This window comes from Tamandua tetradactyla, chromosome 26 (genome assembly GCF_023851605.1).
Source record: "Tamandua tetradactyla isolate mTamTet1 chromosome 26, mTamTet1.pri, whole genome shotgun sequence".
NCBI lineage: Eukaryota > Metazoa > Chordata > Mammalia > Pilosa > Myrmecophagidae > Tamandua > Tamandua tetradactyla.
Genome location: NC_135352.1, coordinates 27,119,033 through 27,143,575, shown reverse-complemented (window position 1 = coordinate 27,143,575; position 24,543 = coordinate 27,119,033). Strand labels below are relative to the sequence as shown.

The 24,543-nt window shown below is 37.9% G+C and overlaps 1 protein-coding gene across 6 annotated transcripts in view; it reads left to right on the top strand.

Annotated features, from left to right (window-relative positions):
• SNX25 (sorting nexin 25) overlaps window positions 1–24,543 on the top strand; it is a 185,824-nt gene that overhangs the window by 105,812 nt on the left and 55,469 nt on the right. For all 6 annotated transcript variants that reach the window (XM_077144246.1, XM_077144245.1, XM_077144249.1 and 3 more), the window contains exon 6: window positions 3,591–3,661. In XM_077144246.1, coding sequence (XP_077000361.1) covers window positions 3,591–3,661 — 71 coding nt within the window. The remainder of the gene's footprint in view (window positions 1–3,590; window positions 3,662–24,543) is intronic.

Here is a 24,543-nt window from a genome sequence, read left to right as displayed (position 1 = left end):
TTTGCAGAGTGAGAACCATGGAAGCTTGGGTCTGAAGCCAAGAAACCTCAGCCAGAAGAGTGGACCCACCCATATACATGGAGAGGGTGAGTTTACCCTGAAGGGTGAGGATGAGCCTCTCATCTTGTTGCAGTGGAAGAGTTGTGCGGCCTCAGGCCTTGGAGAAGGTAGTGCACACTCCTTGGGGGACTGGGAGAGCCTGGCTGCCACCACATGGAGGGGTTGAGCATGTGCCCCAGAAATGGCAGAGAGCCCAGGGGTGGCCCTGATGCCTGGAGAGAGTGGAGCCAAGAAGTGGCCTCCTCGATGTTCCCCGAGGTTGATTTGGAAAGAGGTGGGCCATGCATAGGCCCTGAGTAAGAGTGGGATTGCCACTTTCTAACGCCGAAGGATAAGTGACTTTTAGACTTTGAAATCCAATGGTGTTTGCCTGCAGGTTTTCCTTCTAGTTTCTCCCTATGGATCCTGTGTTTATCCTCCTTTGCATATTGGCATTAGATAACTTGTTTTGAGATTCACAGGTCCACAGCAAGAAGAGAATTTTTTGCTGCTGTTTAAGGTGATGCTTGAAGTTGCCAAGTTGACAAGGGGTAGACATGTGTTAGTTAGATTCACTTGTCAACTTGGCCAAGTGAGCATACCTAGTTTTGTTGCTGCGGACATAAGCCAATGGTACATGAACCTCATCTGTTGCTAATTACATCTGCAGTCGGCTAGGAGGCATGTCTGCTGCAATGAGTGACTGGTTTGACTTAATTGGCTGGTGCTTAAATGAGAGAGCACAATGTAGCACAGCCTAAGCAGCTCGGTATTCCTCATCTCAGCACTTACAGCTCAGCCCAGGCCTTTTTAGATGCAGAAAGAAGTCATCCCTGGGAAAGTTGTTGGAACCCAGGGGCCTGGAGAGAAGACCAGCAGAGACCAACCTGTGCCTTCCACGTAAGAAAGAACCTCAGTGGAAAGTTAGCTGCCTTTCCTCTGAAGAACTAACAAAATAAATCCTCTTTTATTAAAAGCCAGTCCATTTCTGGTGTGTTGCATTCAGGCAACTAGCAAACTAGAACACTAGCTAAGTACTTTACCCTTAGTCTTATATATTCCCAGAGCTTCCAGAAAGCAGCGAACCATATTGGTTTTGTTCATTCCTGTCCTATGTATCTGGAATTTAGGGGAAGCTTTAAAAAATTTTATTTAATTAAGGCTTTTCGTCTACGAAGATTGTGGCTTAAGAAGCTCCAGGTTGTGCAGTTTCCCCACAGAATCTTTGAACAACTAGCAAAACTGGCAGAGCCATCTTCTTCAAAAAGAGTTAAAGTTGCATTAACTAGGTGAGGGCCAAATCACGAAAATGCCCCTTTAAAAAAAGTCAAATAAGTTTGTTGGCCCCTCGCTTACCTTACCCCCGCATGGTGTGGAGCCAGCCTGTGTTCCCATTATTGGGTCCTTTGAATTATTCCAGAGGGAGCATGATAATCCTTATCTGCATACTGGGGTGCCAGTTTGTCAGTGCCAGTCTACTGGTGGCAGCCTGAAAGCCTGAACCAGGAGACTTGTCCCTGACTTGCCCTGCCAAAACTTGCCCTGCAGGTGAAAGCACTTTGCTGACAGCTAAAGCAGTGGAAGAAACAGTTAAACCAATATGGCCTGGGGCTTTAACTCATGCAGCAGTATGAATACCAGGAGGGAGAGAGAGTCTATTTCATAGGAAGCAGAGTGGGCATTCTAAATCCTGTAAATGTGGGAATTCCTACAGCCACAAGCAAGCAAAATCTCAGGACAAGATGCAGGCTCAGTAAACACAGAGAAGGACATGTACTTCACGTTCACTTTGGGCTGATCTTTTGTTTTACTGTTGGGCTCAACAAAGACTAGATTTTGGACATAGCAGAAAAAGACTTGAAGAACAAAAGCTCCTCAGTATGTGGAACAGATAAAGGGAAACATTGAGAAAGAACTAAAGGATATCAGAAAAGTGGTAAATGAACAATGTAAGCATCTTGATAAATGAGGGAGAAATTAAGACATTTCCAGATAAATGAAAGCTAAGGGAGTTGATCATCACTAGGCCTGCCCTACAAGCAATAGTAAAGGGAGTTCTCCAGGCTGAAAGGCCAGGATCCTAGACAGTGGATCACCACAGCACAAAGAAATAGAGACATCTGGCAATGGTAACCATATGTGTAATTATGAATGTACAATTATACTGTGTTTCTTAGTATGTAACTGCACTTTTGACTTATTACAGGTTTTAAAATACAGATACATAATAACTAATGATAAATCTATGGTTTTGAACCTATAATATATAAAGATATAATTTGTAACAAATACAATAAAGTTTGGGGGGATGGAGGGATTATAGGAAGAGTGTTTGTGTATGCTGTTGAAGTTAAGTTGGTGTCAAAGCAAATGTGATTGTTATAGATTCAGAATGTTATATTTAAGCCCAATGGTAAAACATGAAGGAAATATCTGAAAAACATACAGAAGGAAATGAGGAATAAAAGATGTGAATTTGTAAGGAGGTCATGTATAAATAACTGTGGTAATTATTTCTGTTTCTCATCTTGATTTTAGTGGGAAAGCCAAAGAATATGTGCTGTTTTGTGCTTTAAAAGCCAGCCAAATCTAGCATTAAGTCCTAGGATGCTGCAGGGTTTATATTCAAAATAAGAATTAATTTAATATAATTTTATTATGGGCAGATTTTAATATAATAAACGCTTAAGAAACACTTGGGATAGATGAGTTTTGTCAGGGCCCAACTGAATATGTTCTTGGCTAGCACTTAAAATGTTTAATTTAGTTTAGTTTTCCTGATTTAGAGTCTTCTCTGTCACACACACATATACCAGATTCTTTAATCCAATGATTCTCAACTCAGGCATTAGAATTACCTAGGGAGCTTTTAACAGTGTAGTGATGCCCGAGTCCCACCTCCGATATCCTGGTTCTTATGGTCTGGGATGATATTCGAAGTGAGAAGTAATGAGGTAATGGCAGTAGGGTTGGGGGGAGAAGACAGCTTTGAGGATGACCGCGCCATCCAGTAGAAGGTTCTGCAATGAGGGAACCGTCCTCTATATTTAGTATCCAATAAGCTGACCACAGGCCACATGTGGCTGTTGAGCACTTGAAATGTGGCCAGCTAGCATGACTGAAATTTAAATTTAAGTGGTCACACATGGCTTGTGGCCAGTTTATCGGATAGGGCAGATTTTGGAGGTAGAACCAGTAGGTTCTGGTTACTGAAAGAAAGAGTGCAGAGTGAAGCAGAGAGAGAGGAATGGAGCCTAACCTCAAGGTTCCCACCATTAGCATGGGGTCGGGTAGTAAAGGGGAAGGTAGTAATGCTTCTAGAAGAGGGAGCAGAGTGGGGGAAGCAGGTTTGTGAGTCTTAAACACTGTGCAACTAGCACAGAGCACAATGGGCCACCCATTGTAGGTGCGCAATCCATGTTGGATTGTTTTAATATTGGGACAGTAGTCACAGTTCCTGCATTATATTCATATAGTCCAAAGATAGTTTGAAAATATCTCTGTTAATATTTTCTTCTATTCAAGCTTTTCTCTCTCCTTTTTTAAATCAGGTATCAAATTGTAGTGGAAATAATCCAGGCAACTACAATTAGCAGCTTTCCTCAGCTGAAGAGGCACAAGGGTAAGAACCAGTTTTGTGTTGTGGTTATGTGTTGTAATGGTCCTAAATCTGTTGCCAGTAAAATCTGTGGCCAGTATAATCATTCTTCAGACATACATTAAATATTCCAATTTATTAAAACAATTATAGTTTAAAAAAAATCATACTGTAACAGCATTAGAGAGTAAATATAATTTTTTTTATTTGTTTATTAATGGAAAGAAAGAAAAAAAAAGAAAGAAATTAACACAACATTTAGAAATCATACCGTTCTACATCTGCACTCAGTAATTCTTAACATCATCACATAGATGCATGATCATCGTTTCTTAGTACATTTGCATCGGTTTAGAGGAACTAGCAACACAACATAAAAAGATATAAAATGTTAATATAGAGAAAAGAAATAAAAGTAGTAATAATAGTAAAAAAAAAACCCTATAGCTCAGATGAAGCTTCATTCAGTGTTTTAACATGATTACTTTACAATTAGGTATTATTGTGCTGTCCATTTTTGAGTTTTTGTATCTAGTCCTGTTGCAGAGTCTGTATCCCTTCAGCTCCAATTATCCATTATCTTACCCTGTTTCTAACTCCTGCTGGACTCTGTTACAAATGACATATTTCAAGTTTATTCTCGAATGTCCGTTCACATCAGAGGGACCATACAGTATTTGTCCTTTAGTTTTTGGCTGGACTCACTCAGCATAATATTCTCTAGGTCCATCCATGTTATTACATGCTTCATAAGTTTATCTTGTCTTAAAGCTGCATAATATTCCATCGTATGTATATACCACAGTTTATTTAGCCATTCTTCTGTTGATGGACATTTTGGCTGTTTCCATCTCTTTGCAATTGTAAATAACGCTGCTATAAACATTGGTGTGCAAATGTCCGTTTGTGTCTTTGCCCTTAAGTCCTTTGAGTAGACACCTAGCAATGGTATTGCTGGGTCGTATGGCAATTCTATATTCAGCTTTTTGAGGAATCGCCAAACTGCCTTCCACAGTGGTTGCACCCTTTGACATTCCCACCAACAGTGGATAAGTGTGCCTCTTTCTCCGCATCCTCTCCAGCCCTTGTCATTTTCTGTTTTGTTGATAATGGCCATTCTGGTGGGTGTGAGATGATATCTCATTGTGGTTTTGATTTGCATTTCTCTAATGGCCAGGGACATTGAGCATCTCTTCATGTGCCTCTTGGCCATCCGTATTTCCTCTTCTGGTAGGTGTCTGTTCAAGTCTTTTTCCCATTTTGTAATTGGGTTGGCTGTCTTTCTGTTGTTGAGTTGAACAATCTCTTTATATATTCTGGATACTAGACCTTTATCTGATATGTCATTTCCAAATATTATCTCCCATTGTGTAGGCTGTTTTTCTGCTTTCTTGATGAAGTTCTTTGATGCACAAAAGTGTTTAATTTTGAGGAGCTCCCATTTCTTTCTTTCTTTCTTCAGTGCTCTTGCTTTAGGTTTAAGGTCCATAAAACCACCTCCAGTTGTAAGATCCATAAGATATCTCCCAACATTTTCCTCTAACTGTTTTATGGTCTTAGACCTAATGTTTAGATCTTTGATCCATTTTGAGTTAACTTTTGTATAAGGTGTGAGATGCGGGTCTTCTTTCATTCTTTTGCATATGGATATCCAGTTCTCTAGGCACCATTTATTGAAGAGACTGTTCTGTCCCAGGTGAGTTGGCTTGACTGCCTTATCAAAGATCAAATGTCCATAGATGAGAGGGTCTATATCTGAGCACTCTGTTCGATTCCGTTGGTCGATATATCTATCTTTATGCCAATACCATGCTGTTTTGACCACTGTGGCTTCATAATATGCCTTAAAGTCCGGCATCGCGAGACCTCCAGCTTTGTTTTTTTTCCTCAAGATGTTTTTAGCAATTTGGGGCAACCTGCCCTTCCAGATAAATTTGCTTATTGGTTTTTCTAATTCTGAAAAATAAGTTGTTGGGATTTTGATTGGTATTGCATTGAATCTGTAGATCAGTTTAGGTAGGATTGACATCTTAATTATATTTAGTCTTCCAATCCATGAACACGGTATGCCCTTCCATCTATTTAGGTCTTCTGTGATTTCTTTTAGCAGTTTTTTGTAGTTTTCTTTATATAGGTTTTTTGTCTCTTTGGTTAAATTTATTCCTAGGTATTTTATTCTTTTAGTTGCGATTGTAAAGGGTATTCGTTTCTTGATTTCCCCCTCAGCTTGTTCATTACTAGTGTATAGAAAAGCTACAGATTTTTGAATGTTGATCTTGTAGCCTGCTACTTTGCTGTACTCATTTATTAGCTCTAGTAGTTTTGTTGTGGATTTTTCCGGGTTTTCGACATATAGTATCATATCGTCTGCAAACAGTGATAGTTTTACTTCTTCCTTTCCAATTTTGATGCCTTGTATTTCTTTTTCTTGTCTAATTGCTCTGGCTAGAACCTCCAACACAATGTTGAATAATAGTGGTGATAGTGGGCATCCTTGTCTTGTTCCTGATCTTAGGGGGAAAGTTTTCAATTTTTCCCCATTGAGGATGATATTAGCTGTGGGTTTTTCATATATTCCCTCTATCATTTTAAGGAAGTTCCCTTGTATTCCTATCTTTTGAAGTGTTTTCAGCAGGAAAGGATGTTGAATCTTGTCAAATGCCTTCTCTGCATCAATTGAGATGATCATGTGATTTTTCTGCTTTGATTTGTTGATGTGGTGTATTACATTAATTGATTTTCTTATGTTGAACCATCCTTGCATACCTGGGATGAATCCTACTTGGTCATGATGTATAATTCTTTTAATGTGTTGTTGGATACGATTTGCTAGAAGTTTATTGAGGATTTTTGCATCTATATTCATTGGAGAGATTTGCCTGTAGTTTTCTTTTTTTGTAATATCTTTGCCTGGTTTTGGTATGAGGGTGATGTTGGCTTCATAGAATGAATTAGGTAGTTTTCCCTCCACTTCGATTATTTTGAAGAGTTTGAGGAGAGTTGGTACTAATTCTTTCTGGAATGTTTGATAGAATTCACATGTGAAGCCGTCTGGTCCTGGACTTTTCTTTTTAGGGAGCTTTTGAATGACTGATTCAATTTCTTTACTTGTGATTGGTTTGTTGAGGTCATCTATTTCTTCTTGAGTCAAAGTTGGTTGTTCATGTCTTTCCAGGAACCCGTCCATTTCATCTAAATTGTTGTATTTATTAGCGTAAAGTTGTTCATAGTATCCTGTTATTACCTTCTTTATTTCTGTGAGGTCAGTAGTTATGTCACCTCTTCCATTTCTGATCTTATTTATTTGCATCCTCTCTCTTCTTCTTTTTGTCAATCTTTCTAAGGGCCCATCAATCTTATTGATTTTCTCATAGAACCAACTTCTGGTCTTATTGATTTTCTCTATTGTTTTCATGTTTTCAATTTCATTTATTTCTGCTCTAATCTTTGTTATTTCTTTCCTTTTGCTTGCTTTGGGATTAGTTTGCTGTTCTTTCTCCAGTTCTTCCAAGTGGACAGTTAATTCCTGCATTTTTGCCTTTTCTTCTTTTCTGATAAAGGCATTTAGGGCAATAAATTTCCCTCTTAGCACTGCCTTTGCTGCGTCCCATAAGTTTTGATATGTTGTGTTTTCATTTTCATTCGCCTCTAGGTATTTACTAATTTCTCTTGCAATTTCTTCTTTGACCCACTTGTTGTTTAAGAGAGTGTTGTTGAGCCTCCATGTATTTGTGAATTTTCTGGCACTCCGCCTATTATTGATTTCCAACTTCATTCCTTTATGATCCGAGAAAGTGTTGTGTATGATTTCAATCTTTTTAAATTTGTTAAGACTTGCTTTGTGACCCAGCATATGGTCTATCTTTGAGAATGATCCATGAGCACTTGAGAAAAAGGTGTATCCTGCTATTGTGGGATGTAATGTCCTATAAATGTCTGTTAAGTCTAGCTCATTTATGGTAATATTCAGATTCTCTATTTCTTTATTGATCCTCTGTCTAGATGTTCTGTCCATTGATGAGAGTGGGGAATTGAAGTCTCCAACTATTATGGTATTTGTGTCTATTTCCCTTTTCAGTGTTTGCAGTGTATTCCTCACGTATTTTGGGGCATTCTGGTTCGGTGCATAAGTATTTATGATTGTTATGTCTTCTTGTTTAATTGTTCCTTTTGTTAGTAGATGGTGTCCTTCTTTGTCTCTTTTAACTGTTTTACATTTGAAGTCTAATTTGTTGGATATTAGTATAGCCACTCCTGCTCCTTTCTGGTTGTTATTTGCATGAAATATCTTTTCCCAACCTTTCACTTTCAACCTATATTTATCTTTGGGTCTAAGATATGTTTCCTGTAGACAGCATATAGAAGGATCCTGTTTTTTAATCCATTCTGCCAGTCTATGTCTTTTGATTGGGGAATTCAGTCCATTAACATTTAGAGTTATTACTGTTTGGATAATATTTTCCTCTACCATTTTGCCTTTTGTATTCTATATATCATATCTGACTTTCCTTCTTTCTACACTCTTCTCCATACCTCTCTCTTCTGTCTTTTTGTATCTGACTCTAATGCTCCCTTTAGTATTTCTTGCAGAGCTGGTCTCTTGGTCACAAATTCTCTCAGTGACTTTTTGTCTGAGAATGTTTTAATTTCTCCCTCATTTTTGAAGGACAATTTTGCTGAATATAGGAGTCTTGGTTGGCAGTTTTTCTCTTTTAGTAACTTAAATATATCATCCCACTGTCTTCTAGCTTCCATGGTTTCTGCTGAGAAATCTACACATAGTCTAATTGTTTTTCCCTTGTATGTGATGGATTGTTTTTCTCTTGCTGCTTTCAAGATCCTCTCTTTCTCTTTGACCTCTGACATTCTAACTAATAAGTGTCTTGGGGATCGCCTATTTGGGTCTAATCTCTTTGGGGTGCACTGCACATCTTGGATCTGTAATTTTAGGTCTTTCATAAGAGTTGGGAAATTTTCAGTGATAATTTCTTCCATTAGTTTTTCTCCTCCTTTTCCCTTCTCTTCTCCTTCTGGGACACCCACAACACGTATATTTGTGCGGTTCATATTGTCCTTGAGTTTCCTGATACCCTGTTTGAATTTTTCCATTCTTTTCCGGATAGTTTCTGTTTGTTTTTGGAATTCAGATGTTCCATCCTCCAAATCACTAATTCTATCTTCTGTCTCTTTAAATCTATCATTGTAGGTATCCATTGTTTTTTCCATCTTTTCTACTTTATCCTTCACTTCCATAAGCTCTGTGATTTGTTTTTTCAGTTTTTCTATTTCTTCTTTATGTTCAGCCCCTGTCTTCTTCATGTCCTCCCTCAATTTATCGATTTCGTTTTTGAAGAGGTTTTCCATTTCTGATCGTATATTCAGCATTAGTTGTTTCAGCTCCTGTATCTCATTTGAACTATTGGTTTGTTCCTTTGACTGGGCCATATTTTCAATTTTCTGAGCGTGATCCGTTATCTTCTGCTGGTGTCTGGGCATTTAGTCAGATTTCCCTGGGTGTTGGACCCCACAGGTTGAAAAATTTTTCTATGAAATCTCTGGGTTCTGTTTTTCTTATCCTGCCCAGTAGGTGGCGCTCGTGGCACACGTTTGTCTTCAGGCTCCACCGGTAAAAGTTGCTGTGGGTCCTTTAACTCTGGAAAATTCTCGCCGTGGGGGAGGTTTGGCAGCCAAAGCGTCTTGGAAGAGTGCCAGCTTGCCCGGGGGTCCGAACACGGGGAGGGTCGCGGGCTGCCGCAGCACGAGAGCGCGCCCAACTGAATTTCCTAGTCGGCCCGGGGCGCCAAGCGTGGCGGAAGGGCGCCAGCTGTGCAGCCTGGGAGAGTGCACTGTTCCCAGCCGGACGGGGGAGTCACGTGTTTGGAAGGGACCCTCTGGTCACCGTTCTCCGCAGTCTGGGGATTTTCGACCCAACTCTCTCAGTTGGTGCAGGGGGCCTCGCGTGGTGGGCGCGCCAGCCGCCGCCGCCCAAGGGGACCGCCTGCCCAATTCTGCCAGCTGGTCTGGGAAGGAGGAAGGAAGGGCTCCGGCCGCTTGCCGTCCCGCCCAGGAAAACCCGCGCCCCTCGGTGATCTCACCGGAGCTGGTTCTCCCAGACAGTCAGCCGTTCCAGGATGGGGTACGCCGTCCCTTTGATCTCCGTCGTGGCTCCGGTAGCTGCTGTTGTTTCCACTCCCCCAGTAGCTGTTCTGGAGGAGGAAAGGTGAGGGTGGCAAGGCTGTCAAGGCTGGTGGCGGAGGAGCCGGTGAAGGCGGAAGAGGGCACGGTGGTGGTTGGAGAGCAGCCAGAGCCAATATAATTTTTTAAAATGTAATTTTATACCAAAGAAAAAGCTTCATTTCTGTATTTCCTTATAAACTAGTCATATGTAGTTACAATTTCTAGAAGGTTATAATTGTTGTGTATACACTGCTTTTGTTTTTAAACTGAGCATAATTTCATATGTTTCTCCATATTTTGAAATTTAATCTTTATATTCATTAATATTTTTATCATTTAACATACTCTTGATGGTCATTTAAATGATTTCAGTGAATTGATGTTTATTTACATTTTCCTTTTGTTAAGCATTTAGATTAATAGTTTTTGCTTCTGTCTACTCTTGTGTTGTAGATTGTTTTTTAATACTCTTTGTTTTTTCCTGTTTGTTTCTCTCAAATGAGGAAGTATTTTTCTTACCCAGGCATGATCCTAAGGGACAATTAGATATAAGAATTACTCTAAACCCCCCTTCAGTTTGCTTGGTGCTATCATATTCCCTCTCACACATGAATTTGAAGGACATGTTAATATTTAGAGTATAGAACAGGTCTTAATTCAAAGCTGAGAGGCATCAAATAATACTGTTACCTTGAAGACTAGACTTTCCATGAAAATCTCAACCTACCGAAGTCCCCATCAGGAAGTAAAGTCTGAAAAGAAGCAAAAGAGTTGGGCCAGCGAAGTTCTAATTAAGACATAGAAGTAAAAGGAAGCTCCGGATTAGGGACTTTTACTTATCTCCCTGAGTCATTGACAGAAGCTGTGTAAAAAAGAAAATGGAGATAGTAGCTATTAAAGTGGCATCAATTCTTCATCTCAGCCCAGTAAGGAAGATCGTGCGAGTATATTCATTCAGCATGTGTTTGTTGAGCACCTATTAGGAGATAATGATAAAGTAGTGAACAAAACATCAAATCTCTCCCCTTATCTAAACTTATAAATAAACAAAATATATAGTATTCCACATATATTTGTTGAGCATTTATTAGGAAATAATGATAAAGTAGTGAACAAAACATTAAATCTCTGCCCTCATCTAACCAAATAAATAAAATATACAGCATATCATATGGTGGTATATACCTTGGAATAAAGCAGGCTGGGGTATAGGGATTGCTGATTTGCTGAAGGGGAGGTAGATTTTGCATTCAAATTGGGTGATCAGAGTAGACCACACCCACCCAGCGAAGACCTGGGGCCTGAGAGTGTCTGGGAAAAACAGGTACAGTACTTGAGGCAAAGAACAGAAGCTTACAGGTTTGTTTTGGGAGTTTGGGGAGGCTGATGTGGTTGGAAATAATGAGTTGGAGAGCAAAGCCAAACATGAGGTCAGAGAGGTGGCAGCGGATTGGATGATGAAAGGCCTCTCGGATTGCTATAAGGAAGATGGTTTTTACTATCAATGAGGAGGGAAGTTTTTGGAGTCTTTTCAGAAAAGAAAACTGAGCTGATATGAGTATGCTCTCTACTCCTCCTCTCCTTTTTCTCATTGTTTGTACAGAGAAGATGGTTCTTTCTCAGATAGTGTGACATATATTTTAAAGGGAATACTAGAGGAAAATTTCTTCTTGGTGTGGAGAAAGGCAGTGGATTCTTTTGCCCAGTGCGTTCAAATGACCAATTCCTGAGACACTAGGCTTTCAAAGAGAGAAGGAGTTTATTGCTATATGCAGAGCAGGAGATAAGATGGCCTGTCGATCTAAAATCTGTCTCCCCAAACTGCAATAATTCTGATAGTTTAATAGTATCAAAAGATGGGCAAGTTTTAGGATAATGAGCACAATGGCCTGAGATGATGTAATTAAAGGTTATCTAATTATTGAGCATGCGCAGATTGATGACACACTTAGACTCAGAACATATGTAAGAAAATGGCAGGCTTAATATGATGATGGGCATGATCATCATTATAATACTTAGAATGAGTATAGGTACTTGTAGGTTATATGAAGTACTTGTAGGTCTGCGTATGAGGCAGACCCATTTTGGTTAGATCCGCCTTCAGTTATCAAGATAACTTTGACTTGGGGTGCGCTAGTTCTGGGCTGTCTCAAGACCCTTCATTAATAAACATTAGGGGCTGTCTTAATGATTCCAAGAGTTTTAAGTTGAAAAACTGGGTAAATGGGTACTAGTGAGGGTCAGTTGCAATGTTTTTACAATCACAAGGACTCAAGATGAAGGCTATACAGTCATTATCAGAGATCAAAGCAGTTGGATTCCAGTTCAAAGATTTCAGGTATTTCCTTCTGTCTACTCTAATATGTCAGAAAGCAAAAAGGGATATCTGCATAAGATTCAGCAACCGTAATCATCTCTTAAATCCTGATTTCTTGATTACATTCTTGCCACTATTATCTTTTCTTATGCTCCTTACATGAATTCAATCAGAAAAATACTTTTCTTATTTTATGTTACTGGCCGTTCTCAGTGTGTTCTAGTTTGCTAGCTGCCAGAATGCAAAATAACAGAAACAGAATGGCTTTAAAAGGGAAATTTAATAAGTTGCTAGTTTACAGTTCTAAGGCCAAGAAAATGTCCCAGTTAAAATAAGTCTATAGAAATGTCCAGTCAAAGGCATCCAGAGAAAGATACCTTGGTTCAAGAAGGCCGATGAAGTTCAGCATTTCTCTCTCAGCTGGAAGGGCACATGGCAAACATGGTGGTGGTGACTGCTGACTTTCTTGTGGCTCTACAAAAAGGGACTCTCTCCAAAATGTTTCCTTTTTTAAAGGATTCCAGTAAGCAACTCCACCTTCAATGGGTGGAGACACACCTCCATGGAAATCACCTAATCAAAAGTTACCACCCACAATTGGGTGGGTCACCTCTCCACGGGAACAATCAAAATGCTCCCACCCAGCAATACTAATGAGAATTAAGGGACATGGCTTTTCTGGGGTCCACCACAGATTCAAACTGGCACACAGTGTCAGGAGACACTTCTTATTTTCATGCTTCATTTTTTTCTAAGCTGTCCTCCTTTGCAACTCCTTTGGGTATTCTGGCCTGCTTCTATTCAAGCTACCTTGGGGAGAAGGAGAACAAATTGAGGAATGGGAAGTGGCTAATAATGGATAGGGTAATGAAAATACTCTAAATTTAGATTATGGTGATGGTTCCACAACTCTCAATATTCTAAAAACCATTGAAAGATATACATTAAATGAATGAAATTTGTGGTATATGAATTATGTCTCAGTAAAGCTGTTTAAAAAAATGAGGAGGTGGAGAAAGAAAATTCAGTTCAAACCAAAGCTTGTTTAATTATTCACTAGCCACATAGGTTATTGAGTATTTGAAATGTGGTTAGGTTAACTGAGGAAGTGAATTTTTAAATTCAATTAGTTGAAATTTCAGTAGCCGCATATGGTTAGTGACTGCTATATTAGTGCAGGAGACTAGGAGTTTCAAGACCTCTTCAGTTCTTAATCAGTGACTAAATGGAAAAAGCATCTGGAAGGGAGGTGCTTGGTAAAGTTGAATTTGATTAATAAGTGAAGTCTCATTTAAGCTCTTTGATCAAATGTATCTCTCTTTAAGATTTTATTCAGAATCTTAATTTGATAGTTCTACTTTAGTTTAGTTTGGCTTTGAACCAGATGATCTCTTCCCTGCTTAAAGTATAGATCTCTGCACTGCTTAGATTTGGGGAGAAGTGATCTCCATGCCAGATTGGCTTCAAATAGAATTAGAGAGTCTTTTTCATTTGATCCACTCAAGAGAGTTAAAAATCTACCCTCAGATGGATTAGGGTCCTCTGGGCATATGTGGGCCTCTAAAGATCCTTGACTTATAGATCAGTACATAGAGCTGGAAATAAATCAGACAAGCCTTTAGAGAAGAAACATAAAGGTGGTTGGGTATTTGTTGTGTGGTATTAGCTCCTCTGTTGCACTTGGAATGTTCAGTTACAGATACAGACTGTGTACTTTAGAACTTTGTAGTGGAGAGAACAAAAATTGAAATTATTTTACATAGGAAACTCTTATGCTTATACATGTATCAGATAAATGTTGAGAAAGGAAAGTGATCACACAAAGACTTTTATAATTAACTTTCCACTATTATAGTTTATATATTGATAGGATGTGTTGGTGCCATATTTACATTGTAACTTTTTTTAGTAGTTCCACCAAATAATATTTCTCATTGGTTATTGGAGTTATTAGATGTTTAAAATCTTGAAAAAAACAACTGATTTTTGACAAAAGAAGTTAATTTTTAAATTTTCCTTATTTTTATTAAGGTTATATTTATGGCATGATTATGAAACAAACCTAGTTTATGTTCATATTTTTATAATATGAAAAACATTTCAGTATAGTCTCATTGGGCAGTATAACCCTAATGGAGTTGGAGAAACAATGTAAGGCACAATTGCGTATAAATGAAAATAAGGAAACAAAAAAAGAGATTCATTAAGAAAACTTTTCTTTATCTTAAGAATACTCCAAATAGGAAGTTCTCATCATGAGATACTGTGACATAGGGCCTGGGTAATGGTATTGAAAAGAAAAGAATTTTTAGAAAAGTGTATGAAGGAAAAATAATCTACTTGATGACTGATCAGATTTGGGAGGTAAAATCAGAATACGGGAAAAAAATCTAAGAGAACTGTAGTACTAGTACTAACTAGTAGAATTAGAGTACTAGGAAAAACTGCTGTTTTTTAATTAATTATTTTCTATTATAAACAATGAACAAACATACAAACTTTCTTGACATACAAGTTTTTTGAACATTTGCATCTCTCCAGCCAAAGGAAGAAAAAAGAAAAGACTCATGCATGTCATACCCCTTACCATTCATTCCCTTTCATTGACCACTAGTATTTCAATCTACTCAATTTATTTTAACCTTTGTTCCCCCTATTATTTATTTCTTATCCATATTTTTTACTCATCTGTCCATACCATAGATACAAGGAGCATCAGACACAAGATTTTCACAATCACACAGTCATACTGTGAAAGCTGTATCATTATATAGTCATCTTCAAGGGACATGGCTACTGGAACACAGCTCTACAGTTTCAGATACTTCCCTCTAGCCACTCCAATATACCATAAACTAAAAAAGGAGTATCTATACAATGCGTAAGAATAACCTCTTATTGAAATCTCTCAACCACTAACATTTTGTCTCATTTCCCCTTTTTGGACGAGAAGGTTTCCCAATCCCTTGATGCTGAGCCCCAGCTCATTCTAGGATTTCTGTCCCACATTGCCAGTCTGGTTTACACCCTCAGAATCATGTCGCACATAGATACAAACTACTGGTTTTGCAGATGAGGAAACAGGGCTTAGAGAAGTTGAGTAAATTACTTTCGTCTGAGATCATAATTTGACTTGTGCTGCTGATTCTTTCATATCCCTTTGCTTTGGGTGCTTCAGGTTGGTGAAAATGAAGTGCAGAGTACAAAAGAAAAGCACTTGAGCAGGAGTCAGGAGACCTTGATTCAATGAGATTCTGCTGTTAGCTTCCTAGGAAACCTGGACAAGTCCTTTTATTTTCTCTAGGACTCTGTTTTCCCATCTTCAGATTGAGTGCAGGTCCAGATGATCATAAAGGATTTCACAGTGAAGCCACTGAAAGAGTCAGTGGGTCTTGTTTACTAATGAAAGTGCTCATTTACTTGTCTTGGACATACTGGGTTTCGGGTGATAAGAGGATAATAAAGTGCCCATTTGGCATTTCTAAGTTGGGATACAAGGCATAGAGAGAGAGCAACCCTGAAGAGAAATATTTAGAAGCTCCCAGTATAGAGATAATAGGTAACAGTCTTCCTTATTCTGCTGTCCCCAAGTCAAATATCTTTGTAAAACTGATGCAGTGTTCCCCATTATTAGTGTAGAACAAGGTACTAACAGTCTGCAGTGGCTTTCTCTAATTCATAATACGTACTCATCTGCTATTTCACCTTTAAAATTCATATATATGCAGTTTCTTTCTTTTTTCTTTTTTTTTGGCATGGACAGGCACTGGGAATTGAACCCCGGTCTCCGGCACGGCAGGTGAGAACTCTGCCTGCTGAGCCATATGTGTGTTGTTTCATTTTTAAATAATGAAATTGTTTTAATTTAAATACATATGCTTAATTTTCTTGAAAGGGAGATCAAATTTAGCAATCTTCCTTGTTCCTATGTTTTCTTTTAATTGAATATTCATTAAGGTATTGAGTATTACAAACCAATTCTTGTTTCTCTTTGACCTTTGGAGTTTTGATGTGTGGCTGACAAATGAAAAGGTTAATTTAGAAACTGGTTTTATATAACTCCAATTAAAGTAGCTCTCTCATTCTTTCTCAAACTGACTTTTTCTTATTTCTGACAAACATATGATTTTTCTCCACTAAACATCATTACAGAAAGTTAAATTTTTTAAAAAAATTTTTTATTAATTAAAAAAATTACAGAAAGAAACATCAACATTCCCAATATGTGATCCTTCTATTTTACATATATAGTCAGTAATTCACAATATCATCACATAGCTACAGATTCATCATCCTGATCATTTTTTTAGAACATTTGCATCAGTTCAGTAAAAGAGATAAGAAGACAACAGAAAAAAATAAAATGAAAACAGAAAAAAAAACCCATACACACCATACCCCTTACTCTTCCCTTTCATTGATCACCAGCATTTCAAACTAAATTTATTTTAACATTTGTTCCCCCTACTATTTATTTTTATTCCATGTGTTCTACTCATCTGTTGACAAGGTAGATAAAAGGAGCATAAGACACAAGGTTTTCACAATCACGCAGTCACACTGTGAAAGCTACACCATTATACAATCATCATCAAGAAACATGGCTACTGGAACACAGCTCTACATTTTCAGGCAGTTCCCTCCAGCTTCTCCATTTCCTCTTAGATAACAAGGTGTTATCTACTTAATGCATAAGAATAACCTCCAGGATAACCTCTCGACTCTGTTTGGAATCTCTCAGCCATTGACACTTTGTTTCATTTCACTCTTTCCCCTTTTGGTAGAGAGGATTCAGAAAGTTAAAATTTTACCATTGAAATATATATCTCCAGTATACAATTGTTGAGTTGTTTTTGGAGATTATTGCTGTTTAGAAAAGGTGTGATCTAATGAAAATACCATCAGGCAAAGATTCAGGGAGAAACTCCAGTCTGTATGTTAACCTCATGCCACAAGCCCCACTGTCTGCACTGGTTTCTGTAAACCTGGGAAATAGGGTCATACCCATTCCTGTGTCAGAGTGATGATGTGATATTGCTACAAGGTATTGTGTGTAGTTGTAATTTATTTGGTGTCTGTTGTTATTTTTCCATAATTCCACATCGTCTTTGTAAATGGGAAATGGAAGAAATTTAAAGAAAAAACTAACAGATGGAGACCTAAGAATATATAGGATTCAGCCACTAGATTGGAACATTATTTATTACTGTGTAGAGTATATATAAATATAGTTTTGTTCGTACATGTAAAGATGTTTCTGGCAAGTCTTTTTCAGTAAAATGTTTAGTTAAAAAATGGTTTGCAACTGTGAAAATAAATTTGGGGATTAAAGAAAAAAGCCATTAAACAGGTTGGGAGAAATTATCTGGTCATGTACCTCCTGAAATGCTAAAGAATTAACTAACTCTGCTTTCCCTTTTTCTTAGGATGACGGGAGAATTTGGGTTTGTAGACTTCTGTACTTTGTATATGCAAGAAGATTCAAAATAAGGCCTTGGGGACTTCAGTGAGCTCTAGCCAATCCACTTAAAACTGCAGACATTTTAGGTTATTCCCCTTCACGAGGTGGAAACTTCAATCTGATTCTTTGATTTTTCTTTGGTAATTTTGCTCTTTTAAAGAAAAGAAGTATACAATGATTATATATTCCCTATATCATATATATATATATATATATATATATATAAGATGTTGTAGGTTTAACAGAAAAGTCGTGTAGAAACTACAGATTGTGCATATTCCACACACACCCCAGTCTTCCCTATTTATTATAATTGTACTATTAACTATAATCCTTAGTTTACATTAGGGTTCACTGTACACTCCTGTTTTAAAAAACAATTTTATTCTAGGGCAGGCAAAGGTGGGTGAGTGGCAGAATTCTCACCTGCTGTGCCAGAGATCCAGGTTCGATTCCTGGTACCTACCCACGTGAAAAAAAAAAAAAAAAAGCCAAAAAACCATTTTATTCTATTAATATGCATATAATATAAAATTTCCATTTTTAATCATATTCAAATACATAATTCAGAGGTGTTAATTACATTCATAGTGTTGTGTTACCATCACTACCATCCATTACCAGAACTTTTCCATCTCAAACAGAAACTCTGTACCAGTTAAGCATTAACACCCCATTTCTACTGCCTCCTCCTTTTGGAATTTTGGTCTCTTAAATGAGAAATGAAGTATCAGATTATTTTTAAAATAATCTTATAGTGGCTTAGCAAGTGTAATTGCTGAGATGATTCTAGAGAAAATAAATGAAATTATATTATTATTTTTGAAATGATCTAAAGCAGACTTTTTTCCTATTGGCAAGAAAATTAAATGAGGTATAATTAGAAAAGGGGTTCTCAACAACAAACTTATAAATACTAAACAGTTGGAAACAGTCTCAAAAGTTTTAGTCTACTTAAAGCCTTCTTGCTTCTGACCTTATTTTATCATTCAAATATGCCCAAATATATTGTGACTGAGACTTGAATTTTATCCACTAACTTAGTTGATACTAAGCCATTAATGTGTTCATATTTGCATAAAAATCTATAGCTCTTTATTTAGAACTAGACAGAATTGCCAGAACAATTAAGAAAAGCTCTATTAAGCTGACCAAATATAGGAATTTGAATAATAATAGGATATATGTTAAATCTTCCCTGTGGTCCCTGTATTTCTAGAAGGCTTAAATATTTTTCCATTACCACAGTCGACTTTTTTTTCTGTTAAATCCTGTCTTCACTGTGTAACTCCACCATCACCTTTGATATTTCTGTCCCTCTCTTTAGGGGTGTTTGGGCTATGGCCATTCTGAATTTTTCATTTTGAAATGGTCTGTCACTAATGGGGTAGGGAGATGAAACTCTCTGATTTTTACATCTCCTGATTTTCAGTCCAGAACTCTTTCCACTCCACTCTCACTCACACAGGGAGGTGCACGGGGAGTCATGCTCAAAACTTACACATTTAATCAGTCAGATCTGTGGTCTAAGTGTGTATTTCACATCTGTTCAACTCATAATGCTCATTTGTGACCAAGGGCTCTTCTAGTAATTTAGTGTGGATGTTGTTATGATATTACTTAAAACATATATTTCAAAGCATGTGGAAGTGTTTGAAGATCTTAAACCAAAGGAAATGGTGAAAGTTCCACTCGAAACAATGAAAAGAAGGAGCTAGAAGGTGTGCTCTAGGCACCCCTGACTAGGCTGCATGAGGCCAGTAAGGTCTCTTTAGTTTCCTCTGTTTTTAAGCGTGTGGTTCCACCGTCTACTCCTGCTGTAGTTCCTGTCTAGACCTCAGATAATACTTTCTGCTAAAGTGAAGTGACACCCTAGACTACACAATTTTAGGTGTTAGGCATGATAAGAGAACTTCATTTGTTCTTTTAAAATAGAACATACCAGCTGCAAGTTGAAAAGTAAGGTAAATAATTTTTTAGTTCCTGGGTGTCTTTTGAGATGATTTTCAGATAATTTTGTAAAAGTTTGTGAAGATTACCAATTACTGAGAGTTACTGCCCATTTCAGGTTAAGAAGTCAAGTGTCCTTTCTCATTTTGAATGACTAGACCCTATGTAAACACTTGTTTCATGAATTCTCCTAACCAGGAGAGTTAGTAAAACTTCTGTTTTAATGTGCAGGAAAGATTCAAAGGCTTGATAATGGATACAGGTTGAGAAAGGGAGTCCTCACCATTTTCTAGTGAAAATGTTTCTGCCTTATTCTTGCCCTGATTGCCTGGGGGGAAGAAGACATGTGCATCCTGGGTAGAGAGAGGTGGGTATTGTTTCTGGAACAGAGTGGGGAGAAGTACATATAGCAAGTAGAAGAATGTGCAGGCCTGATTTCTTTTTTTTTTCAGGATCATGTATTGCTTTTATTTGTTATTGTCTTAGTAGTTCTTTTTTTTAATTGTGGGAATATATATACAACATAAACTTTCCCATCTCAGCCCCTCCCAAGCATACCATTTATTTTATTTTATTTTTTATTTTAGCATTTGTTCCCCCTATTATTTATTTCTATTCCATATGTTCTACTCATCTGTTGACAAGGTAGATAAAAGGAGCATCAGACACAAGGTTTTCACAGTCACACTGTCACATTGTGAAAGCTATATCATTATTCAATCATCCTCAAGAAACATGGCTACTAGAACACAGTTCTACATTTTCAGGCAGTTTCCTCCAGCCTCTCCATTAAATCTTGAATAACAAGGTGATATCTACTTAATGCATAAGAATAACCTCCAGGACAACCTCTCAACTCTGTTTGGAATCTCTCAGCCATTGACGCTTTGTCTCATTTCACTCTTCCCCCTTTTCATCCAGAAGGTTTTCTCAATCCCTTGATGCTAAGTCTCAGCTCATTCTAGGGTTTTTCTCAATCCCTTCATGCTGAGTCTCAGCTCATTTTAGGATTTCTGTCCTATGTTGCCAGGAAGGTCCACACCTCTGGGAGTCATTTCCCACGTAAACAGGGGGAGGGTGGTGAGATTGCTTCTTGTGTTGGCTGGAGAGAGAGGCCACATCTGAGCAACAAAAGAGGTTCTCTTGGGGGTGACTCTTAGGCCTAAATTTTAAGTAGACTTGACCTATCCTTTGTGGGGTTAAGTTTCATATGAACAAACCCCAAGACTGGGGGCTCAGCCTATAGCTTTGGTTGTCCACATTGCTGGTGAGAATATCAAGAATTCAACTTGGGGAAGTTGCATTTCTCCCCGTTCTCACCATTCCCCGAAGGGGACTTTGGAAATACTTTTCCACTCACTGATCAAATCACTCTGGGATTCATCGGGGCATCACTCTGGACAAACCAACAAAATCTCATGTCCTACCTGAGATTCCAAGTACTTAAGGTGTTCAATCAAACTATCTACGTAAGTTTTATTAGGAAACACACTAGTCAAAATATGAATTTTGTACCAAATAAACATTTTTTGCTTTAGTCTCACACATAAGGTGGCATCTTAGAATATTAATTACCATCTATTTTCAGCACCCTGCAATATTGAGATTCCTTTGTTCTTCCTCATTGCAGGCCTGATTCTTGACGACAGAGATAGTACCTCTATATCAGTGTGTCTCAATGAAGATGGGGAGGCAATTTTGTCCCAAAGGGCCATTTGATAGTGTCTGGAGATACTTTTGGTTGTCACAGCCGGCAAAAGGAGTGCTACTGGCATGTACTGGTAGGGACCAGGGATGCTCTAAACCCCATAAAATGCACAGGATAGGCACCACAACCAAGATTATCCAACCTACAGTGTCAGTATTATTGAGGTTGGGAAACCCTGCTCTGTATTATCCATTACTTTTCTCAGTCAAGCTTCTGAGGATGCTGCTATTATATACCTTGGAAGTTGATAGCATATAAACAAGAGGAGAAAAAATATTCTATAATTGAAGTTTTTTAGTGCCTAAAAAATGCAGCTATTTTTTAAAAATATTTTTATTGAGAAATCTTCACACACATACAGTCACTCATACATGATATACTATCAGTGGCTCACAATATTATGACGTAGTTGTGTATTCATTACCATGATCATTTTTAGAACATTTGCATCACGCCAGAAAAAGAAATAAAAAAGAAAAAAACTCATACATCCCATACCCCTTATCCCTCACTCTCATTGACCACTAGTATTTCCATCTACCCAATTTGTTTTACTCTTTGTCTCCTCCTATTATTTATTTATTTTTTATCCATATTTTTTTACTCATCTGTACATACCCTGGATATAAAGAGCATCAGACACAAAGTTTTCACAATCACACAGTCACATTGAAAACATCTTTATACAGTCATCTTCAAAGATTAAGGCTACTGGAACACAGCTCAACGATTTCAGGAACTTCCCTCCAGCCACTCCAATATACCATAAACTAAAAAGGAATATCTATATAATGCACAAGAATAACCTCCAGGATAGCCTCTCTACTCTGTTTGAAATCTCTCAGCCACTGAAACTTTATTTTTTCTCGTTTCTGTCTTCCTCCTGTCAGTCAAGAAGGCTTTATCAATCTGTTGATGCCGAGACCAGCTCATCCTAGGATTTCTGTCCCATGTTGCCAGGGAGATTTACACCCCCGGAAGTCATGTCCCACATGGGAGCGAAGGCACGGAGGTCACCTGCTGAGATGGCTTAGAGAGAGAGGCCACATCTGAGCAACAGAAAAGGTTGTCTGTGGATGACTTATAGGCCAAATTTTAAGCAGGTTTAGCTTATCCTTTGCAGGAATAAGTTATAGGGGCGAACCCCAAGATCAAGGGCCCAGCCTATTGGTTTGGTTGTCCCCATTGCTTGCAAGAATGTCAGAAATTTTCCAACTGGAAAAGTTTATTTCTTCCTTTCTCCCTAGTCTTCCAAAGAGACTTCACAAATACTTCTTTATTCACTGCCCAAATTACTCTGGGATACTTGGGGCATCATACTAATCTGGACAAACCAACAAAATACCATGCCCTATTCAAGATTCCATGCACAAATGTGTTCAATTAAACTGACCAAACAAATTAAATTAGGAAATGCACTACCCAAAATATAAATTTTGCACCAAAATAAACATCTCTCCCTTTGGTCTAACCCAGAAGTTGACGTTTTAAAATACAGACCATATCATCCTTTACCTGGTATTCTAATTTACCTTAGTTTTATCTACATCAGCTTCATTCTTACCTCTCCTCAAAGTCTGATCGCTTTTTCAACTTTTTAAGCAATTCTTGTATGGAATACTGCTGACTTACATAGCTTCAGAGCTCTAACTCTGTCTCAGGTATCACATATATACCTGAAATTTCTGGCAACCACCAGGTTATAAACAAACAGGTCAGTCTCTCAGAATTTAGCAATAACAATTACAACTCCTGAGTATTTGTGACTGCTGTAAGAGCTTACAACCTAGGGCCCTTTACAATGGACCCCAACCTGATAACCGAAGCTCTGGACTTCAGTTCTCCAAGTTTATACATTATAGTTAGTCCATGTGTGTAAGGTATGATAATATTTGTCTGTTTATTTCTACTATTTCATTTAAAATACTGTCCTTAAGATTTATTAACCTAATTACACACCTCATAACTTCATTTTTTCTTGTGGCTGCTCAATAGTCCATTGTATGTATACACCACAGTTCCACATTACATTCCTCAGTTGTTGTACCCTTAGGCCACTTCCATCCATTGGCAATTAAGAACACTGCTGCCAGAAATACAATGTGCAAATGTCCATTTGTGTCCCCACACTCCCTTTTTCCAGGTATATACCTTGCAAGGATCATATGGCAATCCTACCCCTAGCCTCCCGTGGACTACCACACTGCCCTCCAGAGAGGCTGTACCTCTCAGCTTCCCTACCAACAGTGAGTAGGTACATCTCTTTCTCCACATTTTCTCCGGCACTTGTTTCTCACTGTTCAGTTTTAAACAGTTTTATTTGCACATCATACAGTCCAACGTAAGTAAATAGACATGCCTTCGACAACAGTCTATATGAAGACATTTCCTTTTCTTCCACATAGAATTTGTACCCCTTCCCCACACCCCCTTCCCCTGCCTGTTGACGTTTACTTTTGACATAATGCCTTTGTGACATTCACCGAAGTATATTACAGTGTTACTGTTGACTGTAGACTCTAGCTCGTATTGATTGTACCTTTTCATGTTTGCCATCCCATTTTCAACTCCTTGCAATGTTGACATTCATTTATTCTCCCTCATGCAAAAACATTTTCTTATTTGTATATTTAATGACTATCATTGCCCACTGTAGGCATTCCAAAGTTTTTCTGTCTCAGTCTTTGTCCTCTGCTTTTCGTTCTGGTTCATACATGCCCCCAGCCCTTCTCCTTCAACCATATTCACATTCAGCTTCATTCAGCTTACTTATATTATTGTGTTACTATCAAGTAGCGTTATGCTATCCATTTCTGATTTTTTACAGTCAGTCCTTGTGCGCAATATTTATTCCTTCAGCACTAAAAAATGCAGCCATTTTAATCTAGTTTAGTTATAATTATATTTCTAATCGTTATTTTGCACTACAAGTTACTTTACATTGCTTTATTAAAAGTAGTGTTTAACAGTTGCCCTTTGGTGTTTTTGTTTTACTGCAAGTCACTTAGCTTGCTTAAGGAAGCATATATCATGGGCAGACGATTTATAGCAAAAAGCAGTTCTGGGATGTCATTTATAAATCTACTGTAAAGTATTCATAGCCTAATCAAAATGTCATTTTCAACAGATTGACCCAAACTAGCCCATTTCTTCTTGCTCTGACCTCATTAGAATCCAGACTGTCTAGGAGAGGAAACAGTAAATATTTATAATTAATTTCTTTAGAGTATTATTATATTACTTTTGTGTTTACCTTGGCACCCACTGCCATTCAGTGTTTCACAGACCAG